The 21,044-nt window shown below is 39.5% G+C and overlaps 1 protein-coding gene across 2 annotated transcripts in view; it reads right to left on the reverse strand.

Annotated features, from left to right (window-relative positions):
- Positions 1-94: 94 nt before the first annotated feature.
- LOC122826894 (DNA-binding protein SATB2-like) overlaps positions 95-21,044 on the reverse strand; it is a 24,451-nt gene continuing 3,501 nt past the window's right edge. For both annotated transcript variants that reach the window (XM_044109246.1, XM_044109245.1), the window contains exons 2-12: positions 18,989-19,237; positions 16,081-16,260; positions 13,278-13,404; positions 12,571-12,694; positions 10,196-10,298; positions 7,988-8,038; positions 7,323-7,855; positions 7,023-7,247; positions 6,110-6,262; positions 3,210-3,401; positions 95-2,188 (exon numbers count right to left, since the gene is read on the reverse strand). In XM_044109246.1, coding sequence (XP_043965181.1) covers positions 1,571-2,188; positions 3,210-3,401; positions 6,110-6,262; positions 7,023-7,247; positions 7,323-7,855; positions 7,988-8,038; positions 10,196-10,298; positions 12,571-12,694; positions 13,278-13,404; positions 16,081-16,260; positions 18,989-19,193 — 2,511 coding nt within the window. In that variant the 5' untranslated portion in view covers positions 19,194-19,237 and the 3' untranslated portion in view covers positions 95-1,570. The remainder of the gene's footprint in view (positions 2,189-3,209; positions 3,402-6,109; positions 6,263-7,022; positions 7,248-7,322; positions 7,856-7,987; positions 8,039-10,195; positions 10,299-12,570; positions 12,695-13,277; positions 13,405-16,080; positions 16,261-18,988; positions 19,238-21,044) is intronic.

The raw sequence follows: 21,044 nt of genomic DNA on the forward strand, positions 1-21,044 counted from the left end.
ATTATGGGTTCTACATGAAAATTTAATATTCAGTTTAAACCATTTGGCTTTTTAATAGTGAAATTTAATTGAAAAAAGGAAACCAAAACATGTCTTGGAGTGATGTTGTGAAACTGTTTTATTATCAACAGAGGCTTATGTGACAATTTCACATACAGATCAGTCAATGAAGAGTCTCTGTACAATAAAGGAACATCTCAGTGGACATCATCTTTGAAAACTATCAGAATTTTGTGCTCTAAAAATGAGCATATTTCAAATATTTATTTTTTTGTGTCAATTTTGATGATTGTGGTTTGCAGGTGATGAAAATCCAATATTCAGTTCTTTGAGAAACATGACCAATCAGAAAAAAATTATAATACATAAAGAATCCTTGCCTACCTGCCACAAATAACCAAAAAACAGATTTGATCTTCTTCTGCAGCTTACCCTGAGAGCTGCACCCAAAGCTATTAATGGAAAGTTGAGTGGAAGGAAAAATAAATCGGGGATAATTTTGAATCACTTCATTCTTTCCCGTGTAAACTACTGGCAGTGTGGAGAGGCACAGGATGGTTGACTTTTTATGGCTCTCTTTACAGCACCAAAATAAAGAAAGAAAGAAAAAAAGGACCAATATATGGTGTACCATCATTGCTACGCCGCATTGATGCTGTTGTTCATGCAAAAGTAGTCCTGACCCAGAACTGCATGGACGTTCTGGTCAGTATCTTTATACTTCTGTATTTAAATGATTTAGCAGTTTTATGCAGAACTCACATTTTGGGTTTTCACTCACTTTCAACCACTCAAAATTAAATGAAATAAATGATTAAAATAGAAATCACCGTGTGTGTGAAGATTCTAGAATGAGCAACTTTTTCAATTAAATTACTGAAATAAATTAACAGAGGATATTTACTGTTAGAGATGCACCTGTACAAAGGACATGGGTGAGGGAATGATTCAAATGATATATATATAAATCAGGTGATGTTTGGGCAGAAGTATTTCCCTGTTTACTGATACAAAACGTTAAACTGAAACATTGTTAGATTTACTAGTCTAACATAACCTGAGTAAGTGGTAGAAAGGATGTGAAATCATGCATATAACGTATATGCAAAATTTTATATTAATCTATAAATTACTGGATTAAAAATGGGTGGTGACTGAAACTGAATTGTTGGAAATGCAAAATAAATGGCAGAAAGGATTTACTTTGGCTGGTTTAGCAGCAGTTTAGACAACTGTTGGCGTTTCATATTTCGATATTTAACTAAAACATCAAACTTAATGAATCAATGCCTTCCATAAGAGTTTTCTCGTAGTTCAATTACAGTTTTGATGATTTCCAATCAACTTGGGGTAAAAAAAAAAGTGAAAATCCTCTGCAGGCCACGTCCAACCTCAAAGGTCCTCACACTACCTTCAGGCCATGTTTCAATCAGTCCTTGGATAATTATTTGTCCACAGTTGTTCAGATATTAACGAGCTCTGATCAGCAGCTCTAGTAAAGATGATAGTGATGATGATGATGGGAGGTTCTTCACAGGCTCTGGGGGTTCGATGGCGTCCTTCGCTGCTGTTATCTCTGCTGCTCAGCAGAGTGGGGGCTGTCCACGCTGCTGTAGGGAGACAGAGAGGAAGTTGGCGGTCCTGAGGTTTTCTCATCGTCTCCCTCTTCCTTCTCCGCCTCCATCTCCGCCTCGCCGTCGTTCACGTCCCGCTCTGTTCTGAACATCTCCACTGAACCCCTGCCATCCTCGCTGAGCTCCTCAGAAGGGGACAGGGCCTCCTCCTCCTCTCTGCTCTCGGCGGCGCAGGCGCCTCCTTCGCTGGGGCTGGAGCTCTCCTGGTCGTCCTCTCGGGTCTGGCTGTGATGTTTCACGTTGTAGCGCTGGTTCTGGAAGAACTTGACGATGGTGTGCTTGGGCAGGTCTAGCTGGGCCGACAGGGTGTGAATGGCCTCCTGGTCCGGGTAGAGTCCCACGTCGCCGATGAAGCTCTGCAGGATCCCCAAGGCCTCCAGGGAGATCTTCGTCCGAGATCTGGACTTCTTCGCTCCGCCTCCCAGGCCAGGACTCAAACCTCGCTGTGGCATGTCCTCCGGGCCCTGCAACGATGGCATCAGGGCGACGGGCTGAGGCTCTTCATGGACTGGCGATGGAGTGGTCAAAGGAGGAAGAGGATGTCTGTGGAAAGGCTGAAGAAGAGAGAAATGAGGACTCCAATCCAATTTTTGGATAAAAAGTTTTTGCGTTCGGATGAGGAACCAAGATAAATCGAAATGGATTTACTTTGCAAAACTGAAACACTTCACGGGTTACATGATCAACAACCTGATGTCACTACCAGCAAAAACAATGAAGACAGGAAGTAGGACGAGGATTATTACTATTTTTCTTTTTCCAGACAACATGCACAGTATGGCACAGTTCAGAAAAAGTTGTCATTTGCTTGTGTTCAGCTTAAATTACACAGAGGTAGACTCGATTTACTGAAGATGTTATCTGTAATCCAAACAATGGATTACATTATTGAGGTTTCCATTGGAGGAAACCTCAATAATATCAAAATTTGCTGTTGCAAGTTATTCTCATGGACTCTTTTTAAAGATTTATCATCCAGCTCAAAATTTTTCCTCCGCTAATAAATGAGCAGCTCGACTTGTCTGCCTCTGCTGAGTCAAAGGAAACAAAAAACAAGAGGAAGTGTGATTGACCAGCCTCCATCAACCTACGACATGCACTCTGAGCTCCCAAATTCACAAACAGGCAGACTACTACAGCCTATTAACAGGGTGGGGTGGCCAGCACACCCAAACACAGGAATCCGACACCATAAATCTGTGGTCCATCAAAATTAAAGGACCTAAATAAAGATAATGGCAATTCCTTTTTTCTCAGCTTCAATAATTACAGGCTGTGTTCTGAATAATATTGAGGTTAGAGCCAGACTGGAGAGCGTTTTGGTTTCGGGGAGAGGGTGGGATGGAGGAGTGTTTAGCAGGAAATGTGTGGGCCGGTCATTTACCACTTCTATTTTCAATGAGTTATGGGACAAACATGACAGAGAGGAGGGTGGTAGAGAGAAGCAGGTGGTGGGATCAGGCAGATATGTTTTCAGTGCCGAACCAGCTGATTTTACAGTGAAGCTATTTTTTTAAAGTTTGCACAACAGAAAGCATTTTCGAGCTTGAATGAGTCAAACTGAATCCCGTTTACCTGCTGATCTGGGATGTGCAGGACGGTGTGGAGTCTGTCGCTGTGCTGCTGCCTGGACTCCTCCTCGTAGACCTGGTCTCTGTCGACCTGCGGTAAGGCCAGGAACCGTCGGATGGTGCACAGGTTCTCCCACAGGGTGCGGTTCTCAGGGCTCGGACTCTCCTTCCACCTGAGCAGCTCACATAGCCAACCCTAGAACAAACAGAAAGAGGAGAATTTATTCATGTAATCTTAAAATATCTATAGGGGGGGGAAAAAAATAAAAATAAATCAGAGCTCGCTTTCTGAGGTTGCTAGGTAACGGCGCTGTGCTTGTCGGATGTGACGTATTGGGACGTTTTGGAAGCAGTTGATTTTCCAGACACCAAAAACATCAACTTGTTGCCAAAAACCGGCTGGGATGATTTTAGAACCGTTGGAAGATCCAAGTGGAAACACAAACACGTGCAAAACAAGAATTTCGCGTAATAGGTTCTCTTCTAAATCTGACCCTTTTTGGGATCCGTACACACAGGATGGTCATAATTCTTGACAAAGCACTTTACTGGCTTCATGATCATGTATTAGTTTGGACAGATTTTTCTCAATGCAGCTACAGAAACAGAAGCAATTTCATGGCAGCTTAATATTACAAAACCAAATAAAATTGTTGCTTTCCAAGTTTTTCTGTAAAGCATGTAAAATGACAGCTCCTCCGAGTTTATGGGCTTTTTCATACTTTAATAAATCAGAGGTTAGTGTCAAGCTGCCAAAAACAAAGTGGGAAAAATGCGTGACTTTCAGAAAATGAACTGAAAACTGTAAAAATAAAACTCATAACAGGTCAAGATGGCTCATAGATTAAAAAAAAAAATACTGAAGCTTTTGGAAAACGTGAGCAATAAAGGAAAAGCTTTTCAACCATGTTTGCCCTTCTTCATATTACACTTCTGAACTATCAAATATTAAAACAAAACCTGACTGCAAATTGAGACAAAATTATTTTTTCTTTTCGTTTTTAACTGGTCAATTTGCTATTTTGCAGAATCAAGAGATGAAATAGTTCTAAAAAACAAAAACAGAATGTTTTTAAGCTCCTCTGAGCGACTGATACTGTTTTCTCCAACTAATCAGAATAAATACAAACATTAGAGAAGGTAAAAAGAGCAAAATTGAAGGGAATAATGGATGCATTTTTGTTGTCATTAAATAAATTTTTTAGATGCATGTTTGCGAGCGTTTATTTACGAAGAACACGTAAAAATTTGTAGTTGGATCAAAGTGCTATGGAGTCAAATATCCCTAAAACACAAAGACATGAAATGGATAAAAGTAATCTTAAAGAGATAAAAGCACAGCTAAAGTTTACTGCCAATATGTAAATGTGATTGAAAAAAAGGGTTTGGGTTTTGTCAATTGAGCTGAACAAGCTGGATTTTCAATGTTCAGGTTAAACGAGGAATACATTTTTCCATTTTTCCAGGTTAAATAAGGACAAGGACTCTCCAAAATCAGCAGCCGTAAGACAATCTCATCGGGCATCAGGTGTTTGGATCGTCCAATCAGCTGTAGCTTAGTAAGCAGTGAGTTCCTATTGGCAACAGATCTGACAACAAGTAGCTCTGATATTATCAGATATACTGAGGATCATTGGTCGGACAAGTTTGATGCGTATACGTTATTAAACGTAACTGCATCAAACTTGTCCGACAGGCGCATTTTTGACTTGCATTATGCGTTTGGTGTGAACGCACCATTAGACTCAGCAGTAAGTGCAGCTGTAGGTTTCATAGTGACATTTTAGCATTTTTGGAAACCTCTTTTAGCATCTTACTGCCTGGTTTCAGGATAAACCTGCTTCAAACGTCCTTCATTTGTAGGCAAGACAGAAAAGCCGTTAGTACACCCATAAGCTTCTTCCTGAAGACCTCAGACACATTTAGATATTATAATGTTCATTCTGACTGCAGTTAGGAGAACTTAGAGAGCAAGTTAGAACGAATGCACGGGTGTTTCAATTAATTCCGTACGGGAAAAAGTATTAAATTGTATGCACCATTTTATATACTGTATTTCTTCACGACATGAGATAATTTCAGTTCAGCAACTTGTGGTCCATGTTAGCTCTTTAGCACTCTCCCAACACTTCAGAAGATAACAGCAAATGTTATTCCCACGGTAAAGGTTGGAAGAGAAGCAGAATCCGAGTCGAGTGGTGAGAATGTGCAAAGATCGCTTTCTCTGACCCAGAATCTGCCACCAGCTGTTTAACAAGCAGCTTTCATCTTATGAATTAATGCTACTAAACCGATCATCCATCTGTGTCTTGCTTCTTTTATGGCATCATCCTTCAACTCTCAGGCATTTTTTTTTTTTTTAGATGTTTTGTTCAGATTCTTTCTGCAGCTATGAAAATATGTCTGTTCTGCACAGAGAATCGGCAGAGATTTGTTATTTTCACTCTGAACTCTCCTGATGTTGTCTCCATCTCCAGCGCTAGACTGCGCTTTGATCTTGATCGCCCGCATTGTTTATCGGAGAACGCAGTCATGATGGTATGCCACAGCGGGTAATCAGATACCCCACACGCCCACACACACACCTCATCAGCTCCTTCAAACATGATCAACTCAGCTAGTGTTTCTATGTGTCTGTGTACATGATTGTATAACAGGAGTTTAATGTGTGTAAACATGTTTAAGTTGAATCAGAGAAGCCTCAGGTTTTTAAGCTTTGAATATTTTTGGGTTCATGTTTTGTTGTTTTTTTTATCTGGAGGAGAGTCTGTGGCAGCAGGACATCATTCATACAGGTTTAGACTTGAGTTTTTGTAGATAATCTGGTGTTTGTGCGTGTTTGGATTATCACAGTAACATCAAGAGGTGTGGAGGCGTTTTTTTGTTGTTGTTGTTGAAACTGACCTGACTCTTATTAGCAGCGACCTTAGCGAACAGAGCCTGGGAGACCTTCGCCCGCTTCATCTCCTGCTGGATCTCCTCGTAGATCCCCGATGTGATGTTGGCGAGCGAGTCGAGCTTCAGCTGCAGCTCTGGACCGGAGATGGTGCATTTAGTCTGGGAAGGGACAGAAAATGTAAACATGATTCAAAAAAAGAGAGTCGTACACTTTTAAATTATTCATATTTAGTCAAATTTGTATAGTTTTCTTTATACATAAGAATCTAAGAATCACATTGTATTGTTTAATTGTATTTAAACTTCAAGTAATTTGACCAATTTTGTCTTTGCAAACTTTCAAGCTCAGTCAGATTGGAGGGAAATCGTCTGTGAATATCAATTTTTATATCTGGTCACAAAATAATTCAGGTCTGTACATTGACTGGGCTGTTCTAAATATGTTCATTGAAAAAAACAAAAAAGTAAAACAAATCTAGAAAAGTTGTAAGTAGCTCTTCAGCAAAATATAGGAGCTTGTTTTAAGTCATTATTGATGAAAAAATAGTAACATTTGAAATAATTTGCCATTGGAAAAAAACCCCATCTTTACTTTTAATATTTGAAAAAATATCTTTTTCTACTGGTTGATTATTTCACTTGTTACTAGTACCCTTTGATCAATATTAAGGAACTGACTTAAAACAAGCTCTTTTTTTTGCTGCAAAATCACATGCAAGTTAGTTTTTGGTTTAACTTACATGTAGACCAAAAACTACCAAGTTAGTTTTGAAATAAGACAAAACTAACTTACAAGTTATTCAACATTTTAAAATATTAAAATTTGCTGTTGCAATGTATTATAATGTGATATGTGTTGAGCTAACATAACTTTAGCTAGAAGAAGAAAAATCCTTCACAGAGTTTAGTGTGTGTGTACCTGTGTGTGTCTGATTGTGCTGCTGCTGCTGCTGCTGCTGCTGCTGGAGATGTGGGTGGTGGTGTGGTTGGTGCTGGTGCTCCGCTCTCTCTCCTCCTGGTAGATGCGGTCTCGCTCGGCCTCTGGCAGGTTGAGGAAGTTTTGCATCGCCTTGAGGTTGACGAGCAGAGACTGCGAGGCCGAGCGAGGATCCTCCTCTTTCCGAAGGATCTCTGACAGCAACCCCTGCAGGAGATCCGGCTTCATTTTATGAAGTTCTTTTCTTTGCAACAGCATTAAATCTAGAAGAGCAACTCCTACCTGTGTGCGGTTGAAAGCAACGCGCGCAAACACGGCTTGAGAAACGCTCGCTCTTTTCAGTTCATTCCTAACTTGCTGATAGATGTCAGAGGAGACTTCAGCGCCCGAGCAGCTCAGGCCGGGGTCTGCAGCAACCCCAGACACCTTACAGGTCCGCGAGATGGGCGGGTGGTTGAGGAACTGCTGGTTGACTCCCTGAGGGTGCTGGTGGGCGAGCAGGCGGCTGACTGCCAGCTGCTGGTTGATGAGGTGAGCCATGGCGAGCTGCTGGCGAACGAGCTGCGGGGAGAGCTGGGGGGACAGGAGTCCGCCGTGACCCAGCAGGGTGGAGGCCTGCGGACGGAGTGGGGGTCTCGGGTGGTTCGGCCCGGCAGGATGAGGCAGACTGTGAGGCTGAGGGGGGGAGTGAGCGTCACCCAGGGTGCTCTTGATGGGAAGGGCTCCTGGAGCGCCCAACGGGGCCAAATGGCCGGGAGACGGCAGCAGAGGAGGAGGACGGTGGTTGAGGATACTCAGTTCCAAATCCCTCTCCACTGTAGCAACACACAGTAAAAAAAAATTAAAATTTAGAAATAAAACCCCATCACACTCCCTCCCAAAAAAGGAAGAAAAAAATTTTTTTTGAATTTGTGAATACTGAATATGGACAAATTAGGTACAAATACCTTTTATGTCCGACTTTTCCAGTGAGGACCACATCTTCTCGTTGTATTCACCTGGGGTGACATGACACAACAGCAGGTCTTTAAATAAAATTCACAACAATTCCTCTCAACCAGATTGCTGAGAAACATGCAATGAACCCGATTTAAAAAAACCTCACATTCTACTGATTTTTATTCAAACATTTACACTTTTTTCATACAGTTTTACAAATGCATAAAAAGATACAACAATTCAATTCCTTTTTCTAATACGAGAAATATTTTATTGCCTAAAATGCTAAAATTTAGTAAATCTGAACTAAAGCTACACATTAGCCAAAATTTAGTTTACAGACAAAGGTATTTTTATGTTAAATGCAAAATGTACATATTGTTTGTGCAGTTTTGAATTTTTCTTTTTCCACCCATCAGAAGTCGTTCTGAGTCTGCATACTCCAGTTAACAATTAATAGATAACTAAACTAATTTAGTTAATTTCATTGATTCATCTAAACATGTCAAGTCTACTTAAAATTAAAATGAAACTACCACGCTGTACGGATGTTGCCTTTATATTTTTAATGGTCATTTTCTGTATTTATAGTCACATTTTCTATTATTTGGCAACTTAAAAACTTGATACACCTTGGTAGGGCGTCAGATTTTCTCTTTAAGTGTGCGACTCTTGATGTTTGCTAGTTTAGAGAGACAGCGTGCGTGTGTGTATGTGGGGAGGAGGTACTGCTGTTTTCCATTAGGAGTTAAGAGCATTTAGTTTTGTCATGTGTATTAAGGGTGACGTTAATGTGAACCATGTGTGACAGTTCCTTCCTAACGAGAGCCGTCGCTGACGGACGTCTCATGCAGCACAGTCGGCACGTAAAGGCCGAGGTAAATATTCATATGCATACAGGGGGCGGACAGGGGAGTGTGAAAACATCAGGAAAATGAAGGCACTTGGGCAGGTGAGTTATTAACTTAAGACATGACAAGCAGTAAGTGTCGGTTTTAGAGTGTCTGAGTGTCTTTAGGAGGTTTCATTAAGTAAAAAAAGCTGTATAAACACTGCTGGTGGCTGAGGTGCAGGGGAGGCAGACTGTCAAAGTTTCTAACGTGACGGCAGGGAGACAACTTTTGAGGGAACAAACGTGACAAATGAGAGAATAAACATATTTTAAAAAAACACAAAAGAAACCAGTGCCAAGACAAAGGATTAATCTGGTGAGGAGTAGTTTGGCGTTAACGTCTGAAGCCGTTTTATGTGTTTGGATTTAGAGCACTTTGTAATCATTTAAGTAGAAGTTTATCTATCTTTGCGAGTCGTTTAAGGAATGTCATTATTATCAAAGATAGTGAATCTGTCTATCAAGATAGTATATAGGCATGCTGGAGATGACGTGCTGGAACTCAAACTGAAACGCAGGATGAGGGGGAAAATGAATTCTGGAAGACGGGGTGGTCAGAGCATTTCAACACTGATGATTTACTGGGATTTTCACATTCAGCCATTTTCCTGCTTTCCTGAGAATGGACTCAAAAATGACAAAGTACTCAGTTTGGAGAACAACATCTTGTTGATGTCAGAGCACACCACATGTGGCTGTCAAGAAGATCAGGAGCTAAGAGGTCAAGGAAAGTCCTCAAAATGTGATATTATGGTTCAGACTTTTTACTAAAACTTTTGTATAGACCAAATAGATCTATACCAAACATATATAGAGTCACCTTGCTAAAATTCATAGCTTTATTAAAAAAAAACAAAATGTAAGCTCACCCAATTGGACAAAACTAGTTTTTTTAGAAGGGATTTCAATTCTTACAATCAGTTGTGTACTACTTGAAGTCATTGGCAACATCGGGTAACCATAAACAAATTAGTTTTACTGAAACTGGTGAAATATAAAAGAACATTTTTCTCTTGAGACAGCTTTTAGTTAAAAAAAAGAAAAAAACAACAACAAGAAAAAAACATCTTACAACTGTAATTGATTCAGGAATTCAAATGGCATTAAGCACTGCAGCTAATTACTAACTGATCTGGTAAATCTTTGCATGCTGTTGTCTGTGACAGATACCAAACATTTCCAACATCGTTGTGTTGTGATGAAAAACGGGGATTTGCCTCATAGGGAGCAGAAACCTCAGAGGCTAACGTAGTGCTTTAGAGCTCCAAAGGATTTTATTATTTTATTAACTCATTTAAAATCAGACTATGGGTTTTAAAATTACCTTTGAAGCGTTTGTATCTCTTGTACCAGCGCCCAAACTCGTGGCATTTGGAGGTGGAGACGGTTGCATAGTAGGAACTGTTCACAATCGCTGAGATCATACTCTTAGGGAAAAAACAAACAAACAGAAAAACACATTAGCTGGAGCTCAATGGTTACTGAAGCTAAAGGAAGGCCCGACTACAGGGCTTTGTGTTCAAATCATTTGAACCAGTCTGTCAAATTGCATCCAGAAATGTGAGAAATGTCAAGGCTGAGACAAGCGAACAAAAAGTAGATCATAACTGAGGTTTTACAAATAAAAACATAAAGTGTGCGGTATGCATTTCCATTCAACTTTTTTTTAAATCCGACACCCTTGAATAAAATGCTGTTGACAAAACAAACCTACAAATACATTTTCAGCAAGCTGCAGGAGTTTGTTTTAAGTAAATAATTCCTTAATATTGACTTCCTGTTTATTTCAAGTGCACAAGCTTTGAATATTTTACAGTCTTGCTCTATCTATCATCTGAAATAGAAAGATTACGGCACTAATGTGGAGCTCTGACTAAACTGAGAGACCAGACAAGAAGAGCACAAGTCATGACAGACAGTTGTCTGCCAGATTCTCCAAACAAATGTCGTTCATTAAAGGGAGGCGAAAAGAAAGCAATAAAAATGCCATTTGCCACAAACCACGTACAGGGCACGGTAAACAGATGGAAGAAGATCCTCGGTCTGAAATTTAAGATCCTGACCTACGAGGACATCATACTCAACACACCTTTCCCAAAGTAAAACATGGTGGTGTCAGCATCATTATTTTTTGGGAGTGATTGCTTTCATTGGCAGGCAAGCTATCAGAGTTGACTTCAAGATGAATGGAGAAGAACATCCTGGAGGAAAACCCTGTTAGAGGCTGCAAAACATTCAACACTTCCTGCAGGACAACTAAACATACTGGTTTAGATCAGATTATTTTCATCTGTTAGGATGGACCAGTCAAAGTTTTTAGCCAGGGGTGTCCAAAGTGCGTCCCAGAGGGCTATTTGTGGCAACACAAAGTATTTGTCTTTTTACGAGTAGGCTTTTTGCCTCGTCTTTAATTTCATAGTAAATAGGACCACATCTATCCAGAGACTTTTACTCAAAAAAGAAAAAGACTTTGATGCACCCAAATCTGTGTTTAATTAGTTTAACTTTGTTTGAAAACAATTGCTGTATTTAACAAAGAGCAACCAAAACCCTGTTATTTCTGAGAATAGACTGTTCCTGTTTTTGTTTCCTTTAAAAAAAAAAAGAAAAAAGTAGAGCTCTTCAAAAAAATTTTGCAAACTGGACATTTTTCTTCCAATAAGGTAAATGTCCAAAGCCCTTTGAGTTTCGGCTCTACCTGATGTACACGTCCTTTTCCCACCAAAAAAACTGGCAAATGAAATGAAATGAAAGCTTGTTGAGGAGAGTGTAAATCAAAGTATATTCAAAGATGTTCTCCATCCAATCTGAGTGAGTTTAATCAATTTTGCACAGAGTGATGAAAACTTTCAGTCTCTCAACCTGCAAACCTGATGGAGGCATATCTTAAAAGTGCTGTCTCAGCAGGGCAGAAAATGAATTAAACTCTTGGATCATTTTGTTTCCTCTTTACAACCAAGCAACAATTGTTTGCACTTCTGTCACACGAAATCGCTGCAAACAATCAAGTTTGCGGTTGTGTCGGGACAAAACGTGAATACATTTTCACAAAAACAAATCTATTTCACAGTTCTTCAGAGGACGTCACTCTGCAGTGCTCCAAAACTCATCTTTGACACCACTTCACCTGCATATTTGTGCTGGGAGTGACGGCATTTTGGGACTCGGTGCTGATTTATAAACACTTACTGCCCTCCCTTCCTAATATAACCTGTGGTCACCTCCGCAGAGCAGGGGACGCACAAACCCAACATGGGAAATGCTGAAGATGAAAACTCACATGAATCAGGCTGCGAATGTACACCACCCACACGCTTCCCCTAATCACTAATTACATCATGACTAAGTCTTGTGTATAAATCACAAGTCGAAATGACACACTGGAGGCTAATGACTACAGGGTGTGTGTGAGCAGCAGGATAATTGAGGTGTGCGTGCTTGCATCCTTTCCCATGGGATGGTATCGATATTTTGCGCGTGTGACTGAGTCAGATTACATACTGCACTAAGTGTGTGGTGAACTGATGATGAAACATGTGTTTAGAGAAAATACTTAGCAGCATCTTGGCTATCTCTGCTTGCACATTTGTGTGAATCAAAACCTAACTCCACCACCTCGGAATGTGATATCCGAACGGATTTTTTTTGTTGTTGTTTCTTGCACCTGTCTATAGTGTAGTGTGGTCTTGCAGCAGATACCTGGGAGAGGGGACTCTCCTTAGCCAAAGTGCTCTGGTTGGTTTCTCTGAGGAGCTCTTTGAGCGCGTTTCTCACTGTGGCGTGGGTCCACTGCTCCGACGGCAGCTCCTCCAGCCGAGAAAAGCTGCAATATAAATATTCATTTGGAGCTGACGCGGGAAAAAACATTTCACATTTACACAGTTCTTAAATTAGTAAAAAAGGTTGGAGACTTAATTGGCGAACCACAAAATAGGACTCAGGATATTTGTGTTGCAGTAATTGGGAGATCTTGATCCTAAAGTTTACCTTTTATTTATAAAACCAAGCTAAAAATTCTCCTATTCTCAGCCAAGATTTTAGACAAGAACCACAAATCACAATAATGATTGAGTTAATCTTCTTTTCGGTTGAGTTTTAAAAGTTATGGCAAACCATCTCACCTCTTCTAATATGTTTAGGAATTAAACATACACTCAACATGAGGTTTAAAATGATTTATTTCAACTTTGCCTAGTGATCTGCATGTCGTTGACGTGTTTCAGTCATCTAAACTTTGCTACATTTTCCACCTTGGTCGTTCCTGACCTTTAAAATAACTCCTTTCGCTTTGGGAGAAACAATTTAGGTTGGCAGTGTTGAGGAACCATCATTCTGAGGGACCTTAGTATTTTTTTCCTGCTAGCTGAAGTTGAAACTTTGACCCGGTTTCCCTGCAGTGAGCTGACCTGTGCAAGAGAATCCGCAGCGTAACCATGTGGTAAACATCCAGCAACATGTCCGCCACTGTTGCTTCTGGAGAGTCCGTCAGGTAATGGATGGGCATCGGCTTCCATCGTCCTACTTTAATAATGCCTGCAAGAAAACACAGACAGAGCTCAAGTGTAAAAAATCTCCTCTAATCGGAACGTGCTTGTCCTGGCCTTGGAGCGTCGCCCAAACGCTCACCTGGCCTCAGACTGACCCTCGACTGGAAGCGCAAATGTAAACAAACCTAATCACATTAGGAACTCCACAAATCAAACACAGGCTGTGTAGCCTTGCAAGGCCTTGTTTGCGTGTGCATGGAGGCTTCTTTTAATTGCAAGGAGGAAAAGAGAAACAAAAATACTGTCTATTTGGACTGTAGTTGATTCATCAAAGGAAAAGTATGAAATCGGTGTAAAGATCCAGGAGTGAATCAAACCTGGAATGTGAGCAGGTTTCATCAATCTGCAAAATATCTGCTTCTCATTACTGCCAATGAGAAGCGCCTGGAAAATAATGCTTCCAGTCCAGTCTGTCTTTCTGCAGGCAACGTGCAGCAACAGGTAGGGGAAGGGCAGTGTTGGATTATGCTATGCTCAAATTGAAGGGTGTGCAACATGGATTTATTATAATTTTGTCACAATATTTTGTGGTATAATTGCAAGACCAATAAAAGCGACAAGAATGATTTGTTAAGACTTTTTGGTAATTGTATGACCAAATACTCCCTGACACACAAACAAATACTGCTCTTTAAAAATAAACATTTGTAATACTCTTCTTTAGGACAAGTCACATAAAATGCAATTCATCACCAAACTGCATTTAATAAATATATTTTTTGAAAAAAATGTAATAAAACAAACAATCCTGACAATATGGGTAGTTTTAGATTTTTAGAGAAGATTTTGCATCATTTCAGAAAAATCTTGAAATTCCAAAACTTTATTAGTAAAAGTCTTGAAAATCATCAGAGCTTTATGATAAAACATTTCAGCAGTTCTGAAAAATTTTAAAACCCCATCTGGCACTGAAAAAGACAATGAAAAAAAAAAAAAATCAACAACAGCCAAATGTAATTAAATTAAGTTTGTCAAAATTTCTACATTCTTTTACATGACAACTTAATATTTACTTGGGCAAACTTTACTTGAATACTTGCAGCAAATTAATTTTTTTAAAGTTGGATCACTTGCAGTGACTCAGCTTGTTTCAGCTATCGCTAACTTCACATTTTGTCAACTTATCTTATTTTGGCTGCTTGGCATTTTAAGCAAGCCAGAAGAAAATCTACAACTGCAGAACAATTTGGGATTTTACTGAATCGTATTTAACAGACTGCCGTAAAAAAGTTAGAAACCTTTAGCACTGTTAATCTTATGTAAAGACTCCTCAGGTAGTTTTGTTTTCTCTTGGAGCTGCTCCTTCAGCGGCTCACTGAGCCTCCAGTGGGAATGTTGGGCAGCTTTACATAAAACTTCAGGACAAATAGTTTCCTCTGTGGTCATTACTCATTAGAAATAAGGGTCTTAAGTGAGATTTACTTTGGTTTTATTACCTTTACTTGTCACCTCAGCCTATATAAAAACCAGAAGAGACTATAACCCTCCCCCCCACCCCCCAAAAAAATAACAAAACAAAAAAAAGAGAGAGAGAAATGGCTTCTTTTGGGCAACTACAGGAAAATCCCAGTGAGAATCAGTTGGGAGTTTAAAAATAATCATCCAGTCAGAACTCTGCAAGATGCAATTCAATCACGGAAGAAAATAGAAGAGACTCTGTATAATTTTGGTTGCAACCACACTGGAGGAAAAAATGCAAGACTCCAGCCAAAAATTATTTATTTGAAAAGAAAAGGCTTATTTTTCAGAACAAAACCTAGCTATTTAGGAGAGGTGAAGGACAGGGGGGAGGAGGGGACGGGTCGCAGGGCGTTGGCCACTTGGTTAGAGTGGCCTGTGTTTACGGGACACCAGGAATGTCAAACTGCTCTATTTTATGTGTGTGTGTCCTGTGCACGTGTCTGTATGCTTTTCCTTATCACAAATTGAACACCATCAGCTTCTAGGTTGGATCTCAGACTGATTGGGGGAGAAAAAAAAAAAAGAAAAAGAGTGGTGTTTGTCTGATATAAGCTTACTGTCGGGGTTAGCTATTATGATGCCGAGTGGGCAGACCAGACTGAATCGCAGGAAGAGATAAGGAAAGAGAAAGAAGACAAGTTTTATCTATAAAATACCTTTCCTGCATGTTTCATGTCGTCTGATAAAGCCAGCACATCTGGGAAACAGTCGCATTTTAACTCAGCCGCTTCCGTTAATAATTACTCATCAGCAACAACACAGTGGTAGGAAAAACTGTTTTCCTTTCAAGTGGATAAACTGAGCAGACGGCCACTTAATGTCTGGCATGTTGGTGGTAAAACTTCATATGCTGCCAAAGTACAGGCAGCTAAAACCAGTAGGCCCAAACCTATAGGGGAGAAGGGCTGTAGTTTTTAAAATAAAGCACTCCAGCTACATTTAATTTAAGTAAGGATGACTAAAAACATCAGTAAAGATTTTATTTTTCATTATTTGTTACTTTGTAAAACCAAGAAATGACCTGCAATGGAGTTTACTTAAACTTTGGGGTTGCTTTGTTAAAAAAAATAAAATAAATCATAACATTTTATTGGAACAGGTGCAAAAAATGGTCCTAATGACTAGTTTCACATCTTTTAATACAAGCTTTAAAAAAAATAAAAAAATAAATGAAGACCATTTGTATCTTCCATCAACTTACCCCGAGCCTGTGCTGCTGAGTTGTGCGAGTATCCCAGGGCAACGAGTGCCGTTTCCACCAGCTGTGTGAAGAGCACATCTTTACGGACCAGCACGAACTCAGCATGACGGTCGCTGCGGCTGTCGCAGTCGCCGGCTGCGTCGGCGTGCTCCACCACGCAGTAGATGGGGATCATCAAACCTGCCGTGAAAAGAGGCGTACACACCTTTCACAAATGGGAAATTTACACGTTTCAAAGGAAATATTGCATTTTCTCCCACATTCCAAGTCTTTAATTTGAACCTTTAAAGAGCTAAACATGAGATTCCAGGGACACAAATCAACCTGAATTTCTCCTTTGTGGGACAATAAAGGTTATTTCTGTTCTAGTGTTTGCAGCAAACTTTAAAAAGTTGAGATAAAACACATTGTGCTGCCCCAAATTCTCAGATTTGATCACGTCACATGCAAAGATTTCAGTTTTATGTGGCAGATTCATAGAAAGAAAAAAAATGCTTAAAAATAATTTTCCAACAAAGAAAAATCTGAAACGTTCATATCCATAATACCAGAAAGCCAGAACAGATCAAATTTAAACTTTTTTTTGCCAGACAAAACGCTGAGGGGCTGGAAAACCATCACTGTACATCACCCTGAACACATCATCTCTACAGTAAAACATGGTAGTGGCAGCATCATGCTTTTTACGGACACTTTCTTATTCTGTAATTTAGCCCCGACTATATCTTATGATTTTTACTTTTGTGAATCTAGATCCTTCTGCCATTTTACTCCTGACTCACCCGAATTCACCCGTTGAGGGAAAAATAAATGTTTTTTTAATTCTGTAAAATTCCTATGAAGCTGGTCAGAGAAGAGGGGTTGACCTTTAAACAGGACAAACAAAACTAAACCCACAACCAGAAGTAGAACGGAGCGGGTTAGAGCAAAGCATCTTCATGAGTCAAATCCAGTGGTTTTAGATTTAAATACTGATGCTCTGCATCATCTTGAGCCATGTTTGAACAAAGAAACAGCTGACAATGTTGAAATATCTAAAGTAGTATAAAATAGTTGCATTTTTTAAATTTATCACAACCTTCACCAGTATCGCATCTTTTCCTAACATAATCCAGCAGAATATGTAGAGGAAGAGGCTCTGGCTCACTTATTCTTTGCAATACGTAGAAAACAGATTATTTTAAGTTCATTTGTTACCAGTATTTCTCCGGAAGTCATCATTAATGTCGCCCTTTCTGTGTTTGTGTCGTCTGCTCAGTACAGACCATGTTTCTGCAGGAAGTCAGCTTGGTGGTCTTTTTGTACAACGACTGTGTGAATGCATTTCGCCGTAATGTTGCACAACTGCATTTATGCTTCAACCACATATTAAAACCCACATGGGATGAAACTCGCTTCCAGAACCACTATTAAAGCACTTCATCCAGGACTCAGGAGCTGCGCCACAACTCCAGCCGTACAACCGGTTTCAGCGGGTTGGGCCGGACTTGGGTTTTCTCTTATTTTTTTGGTTTTTCTTTGGGCAGGCACTCAGAGCGCCGAAGAGCTGTGCAGCAGTTCACACCCATCCAGTCCACCAGTCTGTCCCACAGGAGCTGTTAATTAGCAAGCTATCAATCCTTCTCCTGACGAGAACGGGACACATCAGCCGGAGCCAAAGCCGCAGCAGCACCAGGCACGCCATCGGCCAATAACCAGACAGCTCGGTGGAAGGGCGGAGGGAGGCAGCGGCACAACGCGTCCGTGTGTGAACAGAAAGTTTGTGTGATGATGCATGATGATGTTCTCTAGATTAGAGCGTTATTTCTGTATTCTGGTCAATTTGCTGCCCTGGTAAATAAAAAAAAGTGCGTTTTTTCTATATATGTGACTTTTACATCAGTATCATCCCTTTTACTTGACAGAGTCAGAAATAAGAGTTATTGACATTCAGCTCAATAAAGCTGAATTTTCATTTCTCGTCAAACATTTCCAGCATTTAATTTTTACCTTTTTTCAAATTTTGCTCAAAAACATGACTTTCTTTTCTCTGACAGCGATAAACATGAAACCTTGCCTGATTTAACCAGTGAAACTTGTTTCCTTTATTACTTGTAAAAGGAAATACACAATCACGTCTTTATAAACTCTTCTAATTTGTATGCACGTGTAGTTCTCTGGTCATTTTTCCAGTCCTCATGCAAAACAGGTTTGTCATGGTAACAAACTTTGCTGGACAATAAATTGTTCCAGAAATTATTGCAATAAAATAATATTATTTTGAGATAATTATTCACAATCATGATAATATTAATGGTCTTTTAATACAAGTACACCCACTCAAAGATCAAAACAACTTTAGTTTCTAAAGAACATAAAAAAAACTAAAACAACAATAATGAGGTTTTAGAATTGCAGTAAACAGTACTATTTTGAGACTATTTTTAGCTATTAATATATTAATGGCTTATTAATCCAAGTATAAAGATAAAACACCTTGTAATTTCAAAAAGGAACAAAAAAAATCCAACTAGGACTGGAAAACATTTTAAATATTCAAAATAAAAGCACCTGAAACTAAGTAAATTCGATTATGTAGTTTCAGTAACCAAAATTGCACAAAAAAATAAATAAATAAATAAATAATCAGTTTTGATGGGGTAAACGGGCAAAAGTGACATTTAGTTCAAACTAACTGGGTCCTACTGGGTGTCAAATATTTGAAGCGTTTCTCAAAACGCTTTTCATCGATATTAAAAGGTGAGCATCTCTTTTAACAACAGCTGTTGATTATTGCACTCATGTTCACTTATCTTGTGAATCATTGATTTATTGCTTATGCTCAAGCACAAGAAAATTTCACATCTAAAATATATATATATATTTTGATGTTCTCGCAGGTCTCTGTGTGGACTCCTTGACACCTTACCTCCTAATGGTCTCGGTGCTGTGCCGCCGTTCTGCTGGATCTGCGGGTTAGCCGGACTGCCGTTCACCTCCAGGCGGCTCATTTTGCACTGCGGGGGTCCGCTGCAGGCTGGGCTCTCGGGTTTTGCCCCCCTCTCCTCCGGGCTGGCTCGGTCAGGAAGGTCCGGGTTCTCCGGCCCCCCTCCTGCTCCTCCGCACTGCTCCATCCCAAGATAACCTTCGAGAGGAGCGCCCAGCACGGTGTAGGACGCTGGTGGAGAAAGGGGAAGATCTACAGTCGTAACTCGAGAAAGGGCCCGATAATTACAGCCATTGTATGAGGAACAGTCTTAAAACTTAAACACCAGCGTGATTTAATAGCATACGCAGAACCGTCACTTCTGACATGAGACTGCTCATATGTTTACTCACAGAGGATATATAATCTTTCTTTGCTTTTTTTTCTTTTTTAGTCAATACAACCAACCAATATCTTATTTATTTACAGAGAAAGGAGGCATGGAAGGCCACAGCAGACTAAATACAGAACCGTTTATTATCCTCTGTTTAGACACAGGAGTACACAACAGGCTACCATGAAAGACGTGAAGGCGTTTAAGGCGTGGACGGAACATTATAACAATGCAGTGTAGTTACAAATAAATACAACTGAGCTCAAGGAGTCATTTTAAGCCTCTGCATTTGATCTTCACATTTCTAGAAGGATTTCTTTAGCTCCAGCTGCACACAGTAACGCCAAAGTCCAAGTTCCTAATTCTGCTGATACAAATCAAATCCATAAAGCTGTTTTGTTTTTTTTACCCGAAAGCATTTGTCTATGAATTTTTAATGCAATAATCTTTGTTGAAAGTATCAGTTTATTGAAATCTAAGACCTGAATTCAACAATTTTTCCCCCCCATTGTTTCTAAACAACCACTCACCAAAACATGCCCACTGCTTTTCTTTTCTTTCTAAAAAACTCAAATTGTTGGACTCGATTTAAACTTTTTTCCTGCAAAAGTATGAAATACAAGATACTTTAAAAAGTGGGTTCATAACTTATGATCATCTGGAATAATTAATAAGCTCTAAATCTAACTTCAGGACCTGAAAATAACTCTGCTTTATGCTCTGACCGACTTACTTTCAGTTAAAAGAAACATTAAACAACAATTCTTTAAATCAGATGAAAAAGCGGCTAAATGAGCCGCATTTGCAAAATGAGTTAGAAATCGCCTTTAGCAAAGCTAACAGTTTGAGACCTCCCAAAAAATTATTTAAAGATGTAATCAAATGGCATATGAAGCTGTATGAAATGAAATTTTATTGTAGCATGTTGCAACTCTGTGTAAAGTGAATGGAAAATACTTCAGTCAACATTTACTGTTATTCATTTATTGCAGAGACAAAAGATCCAATTTTTGTAAAGTTTTAACTACAAAACGGCTGTATTTCTCCAACTTGTAGTGATTTTTAGATCCCAAAGAGGCCAGAGTGACCAGAAATTTTGCCCTTACCACACTTGTCGCTGCACACTGCCAGATAGCTGGCTGAAAAGAAAGGGGATACTACCCATTCTGGTCACTTGAAAGTACTTAAATATTTCGGAAACTAAAGGAACTCAACCCATTATTCATTGTTACAAAGCATCTTTAAAACTACAGTAGGCATCCGACTGCTGGCTAGCTGACAAACCAAGAAGCCCAACTAGCCAGCTAATAACAGTTTGTTAAACTTGCGTTACTCTATAAAGAGCAGAAAAGCAAAAAGCAAAAAAAAAAAAAAAAACTCTGCCCAAGATGCACATTTACCAAAATATGACTACATTTAGTGGTGCTTATCATTTCTTCAGTTTTTGTAGCAGCAAAAGATAAATGTCATAGGTAATCTGGATGCAAATATTATTTTTGTAATAACAGGAACAATTTTAGATCATATCTTCTTTTGCTGAACCTGATTTAAGACCGTGACAGTCTTATACCTGAATTGTCTAGAATTGACAGAAGTCAGATTTTCTACATTTCTTTAACGATCAAAGTAAAAAACAAAAACAAAAACAAAGAGCCAACGGCAAAC

The sequence above is a fragment of the Gambusia affinis genome, linkage group LG24 (assembly GCF_019740435.1).
Source record: "Gambusia affinis linkage group LG24, SWU_Gaff_1.0, whole genome shotgun sequence".
Lineage (NCBI taxonomy): Eukaryota > Metazoa > Chordata > Actinopteri > Cyprinodontiformes > Poeciliidae > Gambusia > Gambusia affinis.